Below are 17,765 nucleotides of genomic sequence, written 5' to 3'. Positions count from 1 at the left end.
TCAACAATGAAAACAAACTATATTGACTCTAAAGGCCACTCATACTTTTCTATACAACTATTCGAGCAATTATTAATTTAACTTGATAATTAGTAACTAATAAAAGCACATTCCATTACAGAAATAAACTTTACCATGCTTGAAGATAAACACACCAACTTAGAAGCACTAGCATTGTTTTATATCTGCCAAATCTCTGTCAGATCTCAGCGCCTGACTGCTAACACATGCAGTTTGGTCTTAGTCTTCCATCAGTAGTTGGAAGGTTTCAGTTCTTAGTTAACCACAAAGCTGGATACTAGCCAAAGATTTAAAAAAAATGAATACATGTGTGTTTGAACACAAGTAATTCCACAACTGAAGATTTAAGTAATACTAGTATAATTTTGAGTTGCATTTAATCATTTCAGAGAGAACAGACGGAGGAGGACAGGATTTAAAATATTTCTTCAAATATCTTTGCCAACAAGTCACCACAGGAGACATCTATTGGAATAAACTGAAAAGGTAAAGGTATGAGAAGTTTATTATGTAAATAACTAGCAAACCCACTAGTGACCCAGGATGCCATGGCACCTTTGCCACAAGGGCACCTCACTGGCTCATGTCCAACAGAGTCCACCAGCACCTCCAGGTCTGTGTCCGCAACGCTGCTTGCCAGCATACCAGACCTAGCATGTACTGTGCAGGACAAGTGCAGGACTCTGCACTTTCCTTTGTAACTTCATGAGGTTCCTGTCTGCCCACTCTTCCAGCCTGTCATCTCCCTTTGAATGGCAGTGCAATTTCTGATTGCCTCAAATGCGAGACGTTTCCCTAGAATGCTTAGGGTCTTACACTTAAGCCTTTTTTGTTGATCATGTATTCCACTGTTCATATCATCCCTTTGCCTATCAACCCTTTTGATCATTCCCTCACATAGCTGCTGATAACTCTCTCCCTTCCTCCTCATTCGAAGCCTCGGTTTAGTTCTGCTGGGTCAGTCAAACTGCTTGGAGAATTGAAGCTGTACTTACAATAGCATTTTAATTACAACCAGGAGGGCAAGCTTGAAGTGAATCTCCTTATGAACCCTGTTACTTGTGTTTGCATTACAAAGCAGTACTGAGGGGAACAAAGATAAGTTTTGGTTGAAAGAAAAACTGAAGAAAATCACCTAACATAATCCAACTGCTAATGTGCATTCAGTTTGCAGAACCAGCATGGAGTGAGATCAGAGTATTCCGTTCCCTCCAAAAAAAGCCAAAAATACAGTGTAGATATAAGAGTACGAGCATCATCTCCTAGAACATCCTCTCCTATTGTGTTCTGCTTCTTCATAATGTACAAAGAGCCCAAATTACCATGTTAAGGATGTAAGAATGGCAAATACCTAACTTGAATTCTCTTGGAAAAAACACATAACCTTATCACAAACACAAATCATTTGGGCACTTGTGGATTTAGGGTTCTTGGAAGGTCTTAAGAATCATGAGCTGAACGTGCTGTGTCAAAAAGTCAACCCATATTGGACATCTGGTTGACATCTATAAAAAAAGCAAAAAAATACCCTTAATATTTAGAGACAAATCCACTATGTGTTGAACATACCAGATGCACACACATCAGTGCAAATATTGAGGGAATTAAACTAGTTAGCTAATGGACAGCCAATGCATCTATTGGATGGGGTAATGAAATAAGTTAGATCTTTTACTTGCAACAAAATTGGTAACGGGATCACCAGAAGAAAAAAGTTGGTTACACTGGCCAGAAATGAGAGCAGAGGGACAGGCTGTCACTGTGACAGAGAAGCTCCTATGATTCAGAAGCAAAATGGACAGTTCTTGTGTGAGATTTCAAGGCCTAGGCAACAGGCCTTCCACTCGTGAGAGATTTTACTCCTAGTTCTGCTACATTTGAGACCTTTTTTGTTACTGATTTCCTAATTAGCAACAAGCAAAGTTAATTTTCAAAGCACACCTAATATATATTGATATCAAAAACAACAGTTTGAATTGCAGGCATTACTGGCCCAAACCTTAAAAAATACCTAGATGTCATGACTTTTGGACACTTAAATGGTGTTACTGGATTTTCACAAAGTGAGAAGCTATAAAGTGGCAAATAAATTCTAAGGTTTTACTTCATAACATAAAATTATTGATTGGATATATACAGCTTCTGCAAAGTACTCATTTGCAGTCTGGGAAAGTTGATGTGTGTAAAGATATGTAAGTTCTAGCAGCAGTTACCTCAGCCTTCAACCACCAAAGGCCTATCTAGCACTGCAAAAGTAGTTTAAGCATTTGGTAGTCTTGCTGAGATAGACATCACTCTATTGACAATAAAAAAATTTGATTCCACTTAACTGACCAGCACTGAACTATAATGGTTTTCACTTTCTAAAAACTCAAACGGACAGCTTGATAACCTGTCAATCTCTGTAGTGATCTCATACCTTTATCGTTATTACTTAAGTGTTCTCAATCAAAAGGTTTGCTCTTGCATTTCAGATATTGGCTTAAATTCATTCAGCAATTATGAAGTCACACTATCTTCGAAGAGTCTCCCTATCTATTAACTACATTTCCCCCCTTACCTACTCAATCAAAGACACGCTACTTACACGCAAGCCGAAGTAGAGTAGGAAGAACACATTGAAAGCCATGTCGATCTGTAATGTGAAATCTTTGTAGAAATTCTGGCAGGATTCTATTGGGCTATTTGAAAGAAAAAGAAATTAGAAGAAACTGTAAGAATACCAATTTCTATTCTGGACAGTTTTTTTAGAGACTTAAGATATTGACTCAGGAATTATATTTCTGTTTGCCAGTCCCTTTCAAAATACAAGCAGGCATTTCATATGAACTGTTTCATTCATTCAGTTAGTCATTCATACAGTCTCAATGTTCACCTATTCAGGTAATATCTGAAAATTAACATGCAGATACCTTTAAGAAGACAAGCAGGAGAATATCTTAGGATTCTTAAACCCCACATTAACCCTTAAAGAACTGGCTTCTTTCTATTTGACACATACCTAGGATACTTTAGGAACTACACCAACAGGCACACAGCTACAGTGAAACATTACACATTTTAAAAGAATGTCAAAATGTAAAACCTTACAAAAAAAGTAGTTGCTTAGGAATACATTACTCAGTAGCAACCTGGCATACTTAATCTTGTGGAATCCCTTATTTACAATAATTTTTTAAATTATTTTTTCTCATTTTTATATGGCTAGTTAATGCACTTTATGTACAGTACTATGAGCTGAGTAGAAAAGCAGCATAGCCCACTGGTAAAATTAAACAACAAAATAAATAGAAGAATTTGAAGCAGTACTCTAAGGGTTAATTTCTGCATGCAGGTTAATTAAATACCTTTGTGTGTGTCAGGCAGCCAATGCAAACTCTAGCTTATTATATTATGCTTTAAATAAGAGTGGGAGAAGTCCAAAGCATACTCTATACAAACTGGTACTTTGTAGATACACTTTCACCTAAGTAAGAATACTTTCATGAATATGGCTAGTGATTTATTTGTGAGGTTTCTAAAATAGGTAGGTGAAGCCACAGAGCAATGCTGAAGTCACAGACCAAAGTGAAGGGCGTGTCCCAATATATGCAGATGTATATACTATATATACATAATGTCCCACTATATATACATATATATACCCAAACATATATTGCAAATGATCATGTATTCATCGTAACTGTAATACAGAGGAAGAATAACTAGAAGGTTCATTAGCTGATCATTTGGAACCATAGAAAAGATTCTTTTAGCATATAGAGTATTCTTTGGCTTCCCAAGTCAAATAAATCACCGAATGTGAACATTATACCAGTTAGTATAGCCGTAGCTCTGCAAATACGATGCTGAACTGTTCAACAAGCAAAATTCTATGCATTATGAATGTCAGTTACCTAATTTAAGGCATAAAGGAAATTACCTGAACTACCAAGTCATTACACATGCAGTCATTTTTTCCATTCCTTGTATACATTACAGGTCAAACCAGCTAAGTACAGCATGCCCTCTCTTGGCTTTAGATGCATGAATGTATACAGCAAAATTCTCCCTGATGTACAATAGCTTTGTATTTTAAGAAGCTTCAGTACTATAGGAAATTTTATTAGAATATTATAAAAAATAAAAGCTATTTGCAAAGATATAAAAGATAGAAATCATATCTGCTGTACTTCAAATAAAACTGATTCACAAAAGCAGGCAGAAGAGAAGCCAAATGTTAACACACAGGACAGACGATAGCATCTCATACTTTACAAATACACGTTTAGCTACAAGAAAGGGTTTTTAATATGAGAATCCAACAAGCTTATTCTCTGTATGGCATTATTGAGAGCAAAGGAGTTTGTTAAAATATGGCACGCTGAGTCACTATGCACCCCAGCAACAGAAATTAAAGGAAGAGAAGCAGAATGAACCACACTGCACCAATACAGGGGCTGAGACCCCTAAATCCAGGTTATGTTTCTGAAAAAGCATCAGGAATACACTGAAGGTAACCAAATAACAAAAGTTTTTAACTAGGATAGAGACAAGTTCGTTATCTACCCTTCTGCAACGATTTGATGCTTGTCACAATTGCTAAGCGAGGTCAGCTCAGGTGGCCGCCGCACTTTTGCAGCATTCTCCTTTATGGACAGCTACAAGAGCTGACAAATTAGCTAATACATCAATCACCATCTTGCTTGCAAAACACTTGGCGCACTGGACTATAATCCCATTTTGGGACTGTTGCTACGACATCATCTTGGCTACCTTTACCATTCTTTACATCTCTTGAGCATCCATCCTTTCAAGGATCATCACACTTCAATGCCCAAGCTAGCCATTTGAAAGACAAACAAAAGGTCTTTCCCTTCTTATCTTTAATTAAGGCGGTGTTAGAAAGGCAGACTATGACACTAAAAGAATTGAGTTGATACTCACAAGCAGGATTATGCAACATTTTCAATTTTCTGAATTAACTTTTGATGCCGTTCCTCAGTTTGGTTTGTTTTCATTCGTAGGTCACATTTGGACCAAGAGAGAATAATACAACCAATAATTTTAGCACTGCATTAAATTTAGTCTTGCTAAGGGTACACTTTTTACGTTCAAGGGTACACTTTTTACGTATTCTTGGATCTCTGGACCTAATAATATATGTTTTCTACTTTACAGTAAAATCTCTTTATCCTACGGAAAGTCACTCTCATTTAGGCAATTTAAGGATAAATGTTTAGAAGGGACAACAGCCTGCTTTTACTGCGCTCCCATGTTAGGTATGATTCAACTAAGTTCTCATGGAGTTAAACTACTAAAACAGTACTACAAAAAAAGTCAGTGGAAGTACAACATGCTCACAGTGACAAGAAAGATGTAATGCAATTCGGTAGCATTTACACTAAAGATGCATCTCAAATTGCAATACCTATTTGCTCACAAAAAGACCTTCTTCCTTTTGTCACATAAAAGCCAATTGCAAAAAATTAGCTGCAACCATGGCTTATCTTTTCACAACAAATACTCGGAACACTAATTTTAACTGGCTTAAAATAGAAATACCCAGCTGAGAACCTATCAAGAAATATAATTCCCTGTTTTAGTTGATCTAACCCAGCAAGATTTGAGAGACTGGCAGTTTTATCCAGAAGGTCAGTGCTTAGAGTAAGTTATCGTTTGCTCTAAATATGTGCTCTATGCTACCAATAATTAAAATTCAATATGAAAAATTGAATACAGAACAAAAACATTGGACTCTGTTTGCCTAGACTGAACCTCATTGACTGAAGTATTCTGTTAATTATCTTCCTTTCTCTGATGCTCTTCAAAACCTGGCTCTTGGTTTCATTTTCATATTCTATTTATTTGTTCTAATTATTATTATGACATTCTGGTATATATACTAGATCCTACAAAACCCATTGATAAAGGCATCATGGACACAGATTAGTTCAATGAACAAGATAGATACTCTCAAGATTCTTTCTTGAGATCTTGCTGGTCTTATTCTTTGAGCAATCAGAGAACAAGTGGGAAAGGGCAAAAAGTAATATGAATTCTAAAGTTTTCTGAAATGATCCGTTTGTGAAAACCTCTGCTAGGAGCTTTGACAGAATATTTCTAATATTTTCCAATCACAACCAATCTCAAAATATCATTAGAGCAGCGTTACTGCACTTCTTTAAATGAGTAATTTCCAGTTGTGGGTAGACTTTGACTGTGTAACTGAAACAGTTCATTCATTGGAAAACACTTATTTTTATTCTGGTGGAATGGTACTACTCAGAAGAAAAAAAGAAAAAAGAAAAAATCATTTAAAATATGTTCTTTGTTGAAATAGAACTATTAGCATATAGCATAATTTAAACACAGATGCTTAGCAAGTGCCGTCCTGAGGAAATGAATACCAAAATTAAAATAAGTCAGTGAGATTCTGTAAGACTTCAAAACATCAAACACTCCAACACTCCACAGACTCATGAAGAGCATGGCAGTACCTCCCTTTAACCTCAAAAGCCTTTCATTTATTAACCAAGTTAGGTACATTGTAAGAAAAAAAAAAGTATTTTTTTGTAGTATGTGTAGTGATCCTGGAAAAGAAAAATGGTCTGTTATATAACTCACTTTATAAGGCCTTTCTTTGCACCACAGCAACAAAAGATTCACTATTATTTTGGTGGCAAATGTTTTTCATTCTTTTAGTTGGCATGATGTGGTCCGGACACCAGGGATGTTTCAGTGCTACTGTTTACAGCTAGCAGGGCAGGGGACATACAGGAGGATTCAGTGTTTCCTCAAGGGAAGGAACAGGTAGCTGATTCAGACTCGTGCTTTAGTGAGGGCATGAGGACCCACTTCACTCCGAGCAGACATTCAGAATAACCCCTAACACCTAGGGAACCATAAAACTTCATGAAACCATTGAATCCAAACTGTTTCTAATAAATACCATCTACCTGGGACTAGCAAGCAAAGTAGGAACAATCCTTTCCTCACAGAATTTTGCAGCCGTTTTAAACGGTCAACGATATTCCTGTGACCTTTCCCTACATTATTGTCTTGCTACTGACAATAATGTATTAAAAGCCTTTTTGTCCACACACCATCCCATCTCTAACTCCTTAATTAACTCTTTCTCCTAGACATACACGCATATGCGCAAACATGCTCATACAACCTACTTGTCCCCGCTCCCAACACGTTTCAGTGCCAAATTTCGCAGCTTTTTTGTTCTCATAGCTAAGACACTGACCATGCTTGGTTGTCTCGTCTTCCCAGCCAAGTATCCCGACATGCCGCCTTGGACTCCCAAATATCTTTATTTCTCTATGCAGACTGAAGTTTGATCAATCATCTTTAAAAAAGATGCATAACTTCAGTAGGCAATTAATTGCTTTTTGATTAATCCATTCCCTTTGTTTCCATCCCGTTCTTAAGCACACGGAGCGGTCTCCCTTCCTTCTATTCCAAATGCATCTCTCCCTCTTTCTTTCTCCCGTATCCCTCACACTCCTTTTGAAGATTTATTGTTGACTTTAGGCTTATAAACACCAAGCCAAATGCCAAAATTAGATCTACACTATCTTCTTTGTTAAATTTTAAAATAAATGAGCAAAATATCAGTCTGACAAATTAAGATGCACTACCAAATAATGTAAGGGAACATCTATTTTCCAAGATTTCTGAGCCTACCCCTTAACATACATCTTATAAATTGCAAGTACCTGAAGGGAGACAATTTAAAAAAAAAAAAAAAAAAAAAAAGGAAGAAGAAACAGGAAGGATGTATTTTCTGTTAGCCTGTAGAGCCTGCAAATCCTAAGCTGGCATTACAATATTATCATTCAAGTTTCAATTAAAAAAATGCAACATGACTCATCTGTTCTGTAGATGCTTCTGACAATTAAGTGCTATTATATTATGTTCTTAGTGCACTGCATAACCAGGACGAACTTATGCTTTTAGACTAATCTAGGGTAAAATTAACAAGTTTCCTCATCTCTCTCCAAAAAATCCTCTGTCAGAAGACACAAGCAACAACAACAAAAATCAAAAAACAATGAATTAATACAACAGTATCATTTAGTGAAGCTTTCTTTCTGAAAATCAGGGCCAGAACCATACTGCTTTTCTTTAAGAGTCCTTCACTTTTCTGGCTCATGTGATAAAGAACACAACAGTAATTTTTATTTGAATATTAACTTGTTTCATATTTAATGACATATTTATTTTAAAATATAAATTAAGCATAGATTCAGTGAAGGTCCTTATCCAAATTTCCAAAAAAAGTTAAATTAATTCATATAAATTTAAGAGTGCATACTTGCTGTCAAGTTGTAAAGAAAATCAAACATCTTTCAATTAGCAGAAACCTTTGGCTAAGCACTTGAATAAAGTTTATTGAAGCTCTGAACCTGGAACCAAGTCATAGATTTCTCCTGATCAAACTGTATAATGAGCCAAATAGTTACAAACTATAATCTGGATAGCAGAAAACACATATGCATCACAGAGTCAAATAAGATGCAGTGACTTGGCATTCTTTAATGGAAATTAATTGAGTTTACAAACTGAGATAGAGGAGGAGTTCCCGTGAGAAAGACAGACAGGCTACTAAATTTTAATTTCCATCTCACTTATGTATGAGGAGCCAAATTAGGTTGGTATGACTTCAAAGAAAATAATATTATCCTGGCTCTCATCTCAAACCCACAAGCTTTTCTGTGGCATAATGCAACTGACTGTACAGAGTTATTTGTGATTTCTAACATTATTAGTGAAAGAATTAGGAAATACTGCTCATATTTTACTTAACCCAAAATGAACTAACACAACTTGGTTAAACCCACTAGTGATATAACTGCTACGCTTTCTAGGGTTATTGCTGGTTTGAAAAAGATGTAAATAAGGATTAAAGCAAATAAATAACTGAATAGTTCTGTATGATTGCTACAACCTCATTACTGATAACTGGATATTGAAAATATGCACATCTTAAAAATGCTCACTCTAAAAACAGCAGGAAGAGTATATGATTTTACTCACATTAGATTTGCTAATTGCTTATTATAATCCCAAAACAAGGGCAGCTGCAAATAGTGCTACATTACATTAATACAATAGTCTGTTTGATGACAAGCCAATTTTGAGAGAATGGAGTTACAACAGTTCCTGGAAATCAGGTTTTTAAAGTTGTATGTGCAAGACTATGAGGTCGTGTGTGCTGACATATTAAAGAGAAAACTTTCAGTATAATATTTCAATTAGCATTGTAATATTATTCTGACAACATTTAATAAACCCCTTCAATTACATCTAGTATGTTGGCTGAATTTTAGAATGATTCTGTTAAATTTCATACACTATTTACTAAAGATTGCAATCTTGCCTATTTCTACATCATGACAAGACTCCTTTCATTATTTCTATTGTCATTTAACATAATAGGATATACCATCTCATATTTCACATGAAGGCATAACTGTAAATATGAACCACCTACATTTCCTTCAAAAATATCCATATTAAGCTAGAAATCATACTAGCTCCTGACAACTTCTTTAGTAAATGATGATTTTGTCTCTCATCCCTCATGAGGACCTTTTACTCCTGTGTATCCCATATGGGTTCTTCACGCACTCTAGTAACTTCATACCTAACATGCACTTTGTGTGCAATAAGTCTCACCAGATTGCTCTGTGAAGCAACGTTCTGCAACTCTGCTACACCCAACTCAAACTACTATCCTCCTAATATCACTGTAAACTATCACCGACGAAGTCTGAATTAGTTTTCTTCATCCATTCCATTGCTGGGAATAATGGGCAGGCAATCTGAAGGAAAAATCCCTCCAACAGAGCCTGCATGTGAGATCTTGTAATATACACTGAACATCACAGCACGTCCAACTTTACATTCTTTTCCCTTGAGTGAGCTCCAGGTCAATCCACTCCCAGCATATATAAACAATTATGATAGTACTTTCCATTGATTCCCCTTCTTCTCAATTTTTAGAGGGTCTTTATTGCATATCACTTTTAAAATAAAGCATACGTAGAGATTCTATATGCATTCATCTCTGTGGTTTGCTTTCCACATGTATTTAACTTAGTCTAGTAACTTTCCTACTTCGAAGTCCTCATGTCACCGCTACTCTAGCTGTGGGACTCGGTTATCCACCAGTACACTACTGAGAGCAAATTAGCTTATTCTTACAACAAAATCCTGATTCTCTGAAAAACTTACAAAAAGACAAATTTACCTTGTAAAAGAATAAAACAGTCTAAACAAAGAACTTAATTCTCTCCTAGTTCAATTTTTTCAACAACAAACCTAGACTGACGGCTGGGAGACAACCTCAATGATAGATGCTTTTCAAAGTGGAAGCCTTTTCTAGTCAGATTCATGACACTACACCGCTCTTTTTAGCAGTTACTTTACCTACATTACCAAATGGAAGAGGTTCTTGCCAACACCTCTGGCAGTTACTCAAATTATTTGTAACAACTCAGTATAAAAACACTTTACATCACTACAAGAGGACCTATAATGAGGTTACAAAATGAATATGCGAGTAGTTTTTCATATTCTTCTTTTTCTTCCTAACACCACCTCAACATGGCTTGTGAACATTCTGCATTCCTTTTTAATCTCAGGTGTTGTACACAGGAAAAACTGCTCAGTTCAGCTTACACACGGAGCTACTGGAAAGCCAGAGGTCCTGGTGTAACTAATGGTCCTTTTTACATCCCCTTCAGGAGAAGGGGCTTCCATGTTACCCTACAGAGGCATGTCTGATCAGTTTTAGAGTCCTAAAATTATCTTTTATTATAAAAAAAAAAAAAAAAAAAGCTCATTGTGTTTATCTGGAGCCTAAAAATAAAACTTAAATCAAGCATCGGTAATCCTGTATAGCAAACGTTCTCAGTGGTGCAAGTTACTAGCATGAGAGGGGCATGGCAACAGCTGCACATTCGCCTGTTTTATTGAGCGTATCTACATGCTTTCGGCTACCTTTTTTGAAGTATATATTAAAAGGACATTTTGCCTTTCTATTTTCAAATATATACATATATATATATACACACACACACTCCTGTTCACAACCTCCAATTTTCAAGCATCACAGCATTTCATATTATTAACTTTCAAAGTTAGGTGCATGACATAAATCATGTTTATTCACCAAGATGAATACTTGGCAATCTGGGAATTGATTCTTAAAAAGCTGCAGAACGCAACCTCTGAACAGTCCATGTTCTAACTCAGCAGCAGCACTAAACTGTGGTCAGCCAAAATGTTTCAGGTCACTTTCCAAGGTGCTATTTCATTGTTTCTTTTATCAGGAAGCAAGAGGTTACTATTAAATCATGTCTGCTGTGCTGATGAAAGATGTGTTCCAAAACATCAAACAACATTTGGATTAAAAAAAGTATTGCTTAGGATGATCACAACGTACTTCAAAGAAGAAACTTAAAGCAGTTTTTTTTTTAATATGAAATTTCATTTTTGTGGTGCTTTAAAAACAAACATTTTTAAATTATTTTTCAGGTTAAAAATTAAATAAAAACAGTTGCACTTCATTTTTTTTTTTCAAATTCTGACCTTTAATGAATAGTTACGTATACTCTTACCTCTTATCACTGTCACCTGCTGCTAAAGTTGAAAATAAGGAAAGGTTTATCTGCCTGAACACTAGCGGCATCCTTGTCACAACACGAAGTTGTCAGTACACTATTTTTCCACATCTTGACCACACTGCAATCACCTAGCTAGTCAATAACTACTGCAATGCTGAAAAATGTGACTATGTAGACCTAATGAATATAAAATCCTATTAATTCTATAAGCATTACATATTTTACATATATATTGATAACCTTAACTTACATTTGCTCAAGCTTTGGAATTAATATTTATTTTTTATTCCAGTTCATGCACTTAATGCTTAGACTGCATTCAGTGTATATATCATTATGGTAAGCACATTGGCATGCACAGGCAATACAGACTAGATTATTATTAATCCCATAGACAACCAAAAAGGTGAAGTTGCATCATGCAATGAAACCATAGCTTGGCCTGGGCTGCCATGCAGAAAAAAACCTACATCAATGAGTCTGCAGTGCGGCTCCTAGGTAAGAGTTGATATGAAAGAGGTGGGTTATTTCAGCAATGAAGTCACAGGCTGAAAATGTTTATACTACTGTAAACAAAATACTCTACATAGCACCAGTATTACTCTCTGGGGAAGAAAAATGCTCTCCAGAGAAGGAAGAGCAGGAGTAGGAAGTATAAATTACACTTACAAGTCTGAAATCCAATCCATCCTTTTTAATAAGCGTCTTGATATTTTGCTCCAACTAATCTCACTGGAGCTTTCAAAGCAAACCTTAATTTTCGATGTATTTTGAAGTAAAACAACAGATTAAGTAATGAGATACAGGGTAATTGCAAATGTTTAGACTGCTCAGCACCTGATGAATAACCGAAGCTAACACATGAAGAGACATGTAGAGGTGAATCTTTCAATGCAGTGCACGGAGCTCCAACGATACAACTCCCAATGATTTGAATGAATAACGTATTGGGCTAAATGAATATGAGAAAGATAAAGGATGCATTAATATGAGAGATTTATTCAGCAATACTCTGATACTTCTCTAGTCGAGAACACCTTTCTGCTGAATAAATACTTCTGCAGTGTTTTGAATAAACAGCAGTGATTCTGAATTTCCTTTACTTACTCACCTTCATGGTTGTTCTGAATGCAAAAATACAACCTGAACAATAGGGTGACCATGGAGCCTGGTTTAAGGCACATTCATTATGCCCAATACTTCATGACCCAAATCCAACAAGCTCAAAAAGAATCATTGGATCCATTACAGTTTATTTTCCTGCAACACACAGGAAATCTTACAGTGTGATGAAAACGTATATCCCTGCAACACTATAAAATATTTTGTGTCCCATGTTTTTCAGTATGTATCTGTTCTTTTCAAGCAATTTTCCTTAACTATCTTTAGTGGTAGGTGGTCGCTCTACCTGCACCACAATTCCCAAACATATCAACTAATTACATAGGCCAACGAACTACAGAAAAAAAAAAAAAAAAGTTTATCAAAACCCTAAATTTTCACGTACTTACTGTAGAAATCATTTAATAAAATTCATTGTTCCAGTTGCAGAAGAATTGCTTTTGTTAGTGCTGTTTTTATTTTTACACATATGTGACTTCAGAAATATTAAGAGTTTTACTAGTAAATAGAAAAAAAATCTCAAAATAAAATCAGCTTAATTTACACTCAAAGTGCTCTTCTAACCTAAGGAAGTTTGCTTAATTTGATTCCTTTCAGATCCACAGAAAAACCTGTCAGCAACTTGTGAATTCCACACAAATTCTGATTTTAAATAAAGGGACATTCTCCAGTTTCAAAACCTCCAATCGTACTATCCTTAATACAGCAAAGCATGCACACTTCTTCCAACCTGATATTTCAAAACCTTTCTCTCAGGGACAGAATCTTCAATCACGAGCCATGCTACTTTGGGCAGCCACCTGCTCTTTAATAAGATGTTTCGCTAATTGCACATTAAGGATGTGGACATTTTCTTGGGTGTTCAAGTGTGCAATTCCATAGTGGTGTGCTGGGCATGCAAACGCGATGGTCTGGGTACGAGGTTACTGAATAATACAGGTACAGCACTGCTGACCAAGCCAGCAACCTAAGTTAATGCAAGTAGCTGATGAACTTCAGAATTTCGAAACTGAACTTGCAAACTTCTGAGGTGTACCAGCCAAATACACGGTCCACAGTCATCACACAGCGTACACACAGCGTACAGCATATACTAGACATATATATATAAAAGTAATTATATATATAGTTATATATGCATACTTTATGCATACTTTTCCATTGCTGCGGAAATTAATTATCACTCCTTTTTTACTTGACAAACACTGAGGTAACAAACCAAAGGAAAAAAACACCTCTGAAATATTCTTAATAGACATAATATATGGGTAATTTTTTATCTACGTATCATGGAAAAGTCCTCAAACCACTGATGGTATTCAGAAAAAAAAAAAAAAAAAAAATCTCCCCTTGCCTTCATTCTCCATATTACTCAGTTTGAATATGAAGATATCAATTTATCAATTTATTCTTGTTATCTGCTACTAATGTAGCTGAGGATGATGGACACTAGAAACATGAGAACCTCTGAACATCAAGGTCATTTTCCAGAGTTCGGATAAGTCTGTCTGGAAATCAAAAAATAAAGTCACCAGGAAGGACACTGTGCTGTTCAGACTACATGACTAGGGCTATCAAATTTCATTAAATTGTTAAGATATTTTGTTTTATAGTTTGCTTTCAAATCCTTCCAATCGCTGAAAAACAAATTTCTTAGCCATTGGCAATGATTAGTGTGACAAAATACGGCACACGATTCTGGCTTCCTGTTTTCTCCTAAATATACTATGATGTACACAAAATAAAGTAGATGGGTCAAAATAAATTACATGGGTCCTGGAAACTGTAGTCTCAATGATATAAATATTTCAGCCTATACATACGAATTCCAGCTAGATCATTCCTATGCAGAGTTGAGAACACTGGATGGGGCCTTGGGTAAACTAGCAAACAGACACAAATCATCATGGAAATCTGTGACCTGTTGGAACCTCGTACGAGGAACTGCTGCCACCCTCTCCCCGGGGGCAGCTCAGAGCAGCCTCCTTCCCCAGGAGCCTTTTCATGTAGCCCGTGCAACCTTTCAGAGCTCCAGGCAGCTTGTTTCAATGGTTCGTTGCTCTTACAAATCCATAGACACATGAAGTCTCGTCATTACTAGTATCAATATCTGACATTAAGCTGTAATCACTACTATTTTTATTGCTTTCCGTTAGATTTAAGAAAATATTTGTACATCTACTTGCAGAACTGGAAATTTACATCTTTTTTTTCTATATTTCTCCACACATTGCTGTCTTCTATGTGCGTTGTACTGACATTTCACAATTCAGCTACATATTTCTAGTCAGATATTCTGTTAAATTCAAATCACTATTCCTCAGATACGACATGCAAGAAAAGTTAATGCATTTACTCTTATTTTCCTTGGAGGTGAGGGGCTAGGGTGGGGGGGGGGGAGCAGAAAAAAGAAACAGAGACAAATTCTTAAGGCTCACTATATTTAAAAAAAAAAAAGATTCATACCTATGAGACTGATACATTTTTATTATGTAACATACTACACATTGCTTCAGGAAAGAATCCAATAAAATTCACGTATACTTTTAATAACAGGTATAAATTGCAAAGAAAAAGAGGTAGGCACATTTTCATTTATATATCATTAATATTCACTGACAACTGTGCAAACAAAATCAGTTCACTCATTAATTTATGTATGAAAAAAAAATCTGGATAGTCTATTTTCCTTTTTATAGAAAAACATAAGCTTGACAATTAAAATAACTGCAGCAATGGTGCAATACGCAACCTGCATTCTTAGCATAAAAAAATATCCATCAATCAGTATTACTACATTTGCAGTATAACAACTGGCATAACAGAAATAAAATCACTGCAATACATCACTGTCAGAGGAGGTTTTGCATTGTAAAAACAAGTAGCCACCAAAGGAAATTATTATCTGTAGGTTCTATTATATAGAATATATGCTTACTCTTCAATAAGTATCTATCAATCAAAATACAAACTATATTCATGTTTAAAGGTAAGCTAATTCTAAACAAAGCAAAACATTGCTCTGCAGTTCTTACTTCAAAATACAAAGATCTCAGCTGTACTCAAACACTCTGCAGGAAGCACAATAGGAAATTCAGAATAGCATTTATCCTCTGATCACATAAATCTAATATTAAACATTAGGCATAGATAAATTACAATTACGTACACTGCACTGTCACTGAGGAAGAAAAAGAAAGGATGGAAAAAGACCAAATATTAACTCCTGTTTGCAGAAATACCACATTACAGATCATGCACTAAAGATTACTGAGAACAATTTACTACTTCGATTTTCAGGGAGTAAAATGTTGGCAAACAAGACAAAATTCCATTGAAAAAGTGTGTAAACAAAGTCAAAGGACTGATCAGATTGCCTGCGATCTAATGAATCGAGTTACATCTGGCCAAGGGTGTCGACCTGTGTGATGACACAGGTAAGAGGTAAGACTGTTCCTCTTGGCTTCTTAAGGAACAACTTTGTCCTTCCCTACATTTGCTACTTGCTATATTATGTCTTGTACTAAAAACCAGAGAGCGAGAGAGTGAGCGAAAGAGAGAGTGCGAGCGCGAGAGAAGCTAACTCCCAAATCTGAACCCTAACATCAGTGTTTCCATGTAGACAAATTGGCACAATAAATAATGCCAGATGTTAAGTTAGAGCAAGGGCAGAGGCCTCTGGCTCTGTAGCAGTTTGTTCATCTTATATGTAACATTTTCCACAAAGTTGTCGAAATGTTATTTTTTGGAAGATGGTAAAGAAAAAAAAAAAAGGCATTTTTGACTTACTGAACATTAAAAAAAAAAGGGGAATTAAAAAAATAAGCAAAATCATTTTACATTCTCTTGTCAGGGCAATGTAGGGAAATAACCTGCAAGCTTAGAAATACCAAGAGGAAAAGAGGGATATGTTAAAGGACATTTAAAATCCAATGGCTGAGCCTCTGAATTCTTGACTTGTCAGAGTGTAGGAAAGAAGCTAAGGAAAAAAAACATAAAGGAATTGTAAGCTATGCCTCATTCACAAAAATGTCAGGATTTTTTATTAGAACATGATTTACTAGAGTTCAACAGTGATGACGGGGAATATCACAAAGAATTTTACTAGAATACTGAAGATACCTTCAATCCCAAAGGGCTTGTCTAGACAGAAAAAGGAAGAAGCTTAATTCTTAAATGTACTGGTTGAATTAGAGAAGTTACCAAGGAATCCCATGAAAAGTAAATGGAGTGGAAGAGTAAATAAGGTGGTAAGGACCCTCATACATACTAAAACACTAATCTACCTCTGATAACGGCTGAACATATTTCCATTCAATATTTGTTTCCCAGAAATAACAGACACTGGAACATATACTATTAGGACGATACATGATCTATCAAATCCTTAAGTATTATTTCTAATACTTGATCCCAGACTTTAAGGTACAAGGAAAACGTATGACATTTTTGCATAGTATTATTGCAAATCGTATGAGCACACATTATTATTTCAAAATCCTAGACCTTCTGCCCTACACGTAAAGCAGCTTTGTGAAAATTGCCTGGGTATATCTAGTTTCATGGTAACACTCCCAAATGATGCTTCTTAGCAAAACATGTCAGACCCAACATTCCGAGCTAAATGCAAGCAGGTTGAAGCTAATTGAAATTTGCACACAAAATATACAGCGAATGTTTCATTCAAACATACATGCCAAACAAAATTAAAATAAAATGGCACAATTTCAAATTATTTACATTTTTTCACTAGATTTCCTGGAAAACTATGTAAAATTATCACAGTAATTTGCTGAAGTTCAGGCTCTTAAGTTTAAAAAAAAAAATCACTTCTGCTGATGCTGTAGAAGGAATTTGAATCATTTTACCACATCATCAAGAGCAACTGCAAATTCCACCAGGTCTGAGATCACACCTATCTTCACCCAGTTAAATTTCCCCTGCTAAGAAGTTCTTGTCAGCAATGGAGTTCATGCACCTGCCCGTAGCTCATGAATGGTA

At 35.7% G+C, this 17,765-nt stretch overlaps 1 protein-coding gene across 17 annotated transcripts in view; it reads right to left on the bottom strand.

The window, feature by feature from the left end:
* The window catches only part of KCNMA1 (potassium calcium-activated channel subfamily M alpha 1), a 432,171-nt gene that overhangs the window by 179,285 nt on the left and 235,121 nt on the right, over positions 1-17,765 (bottom strand). For all 17 annotated transcript variants that reach the window (XM_088526419.1, XM_088526403.1, XM_088526411.1 and 14 more), the window contains exon 4: positions 2,609-2,702. In XM_088526419.1, the coding sequence (XP_088382545.1) occupies positions 2,609-2,702 (94 nt within the window). The remainder of the gene's footprint in view (positions 1-2,608; positions 2,703-17,765) is intronic.

The sequence above is a fragment of the Tinamus guttatus genome, unplaced genomic scaffold (assembly GCF_059628265.1).
Source record: "Tinamus guttatus ecotype Peru unplaced genomic scaffold, ASM5962826v1 Tinamus_guttatus_pri_ptg000246l, whole genome shotgun sequence".
NCBI classification, from domain to species: Eukaryota; Metazoa; Chordata; class Aves; order Tinamiformes; family Tinamidae; genus Tinamus; species Tinamus guttatus.
The sequence above is the reverse complement of the archived record's forward strand: the minus strand, read 5'-3'. Positions and strand labels throughout refer to the sequence as shown.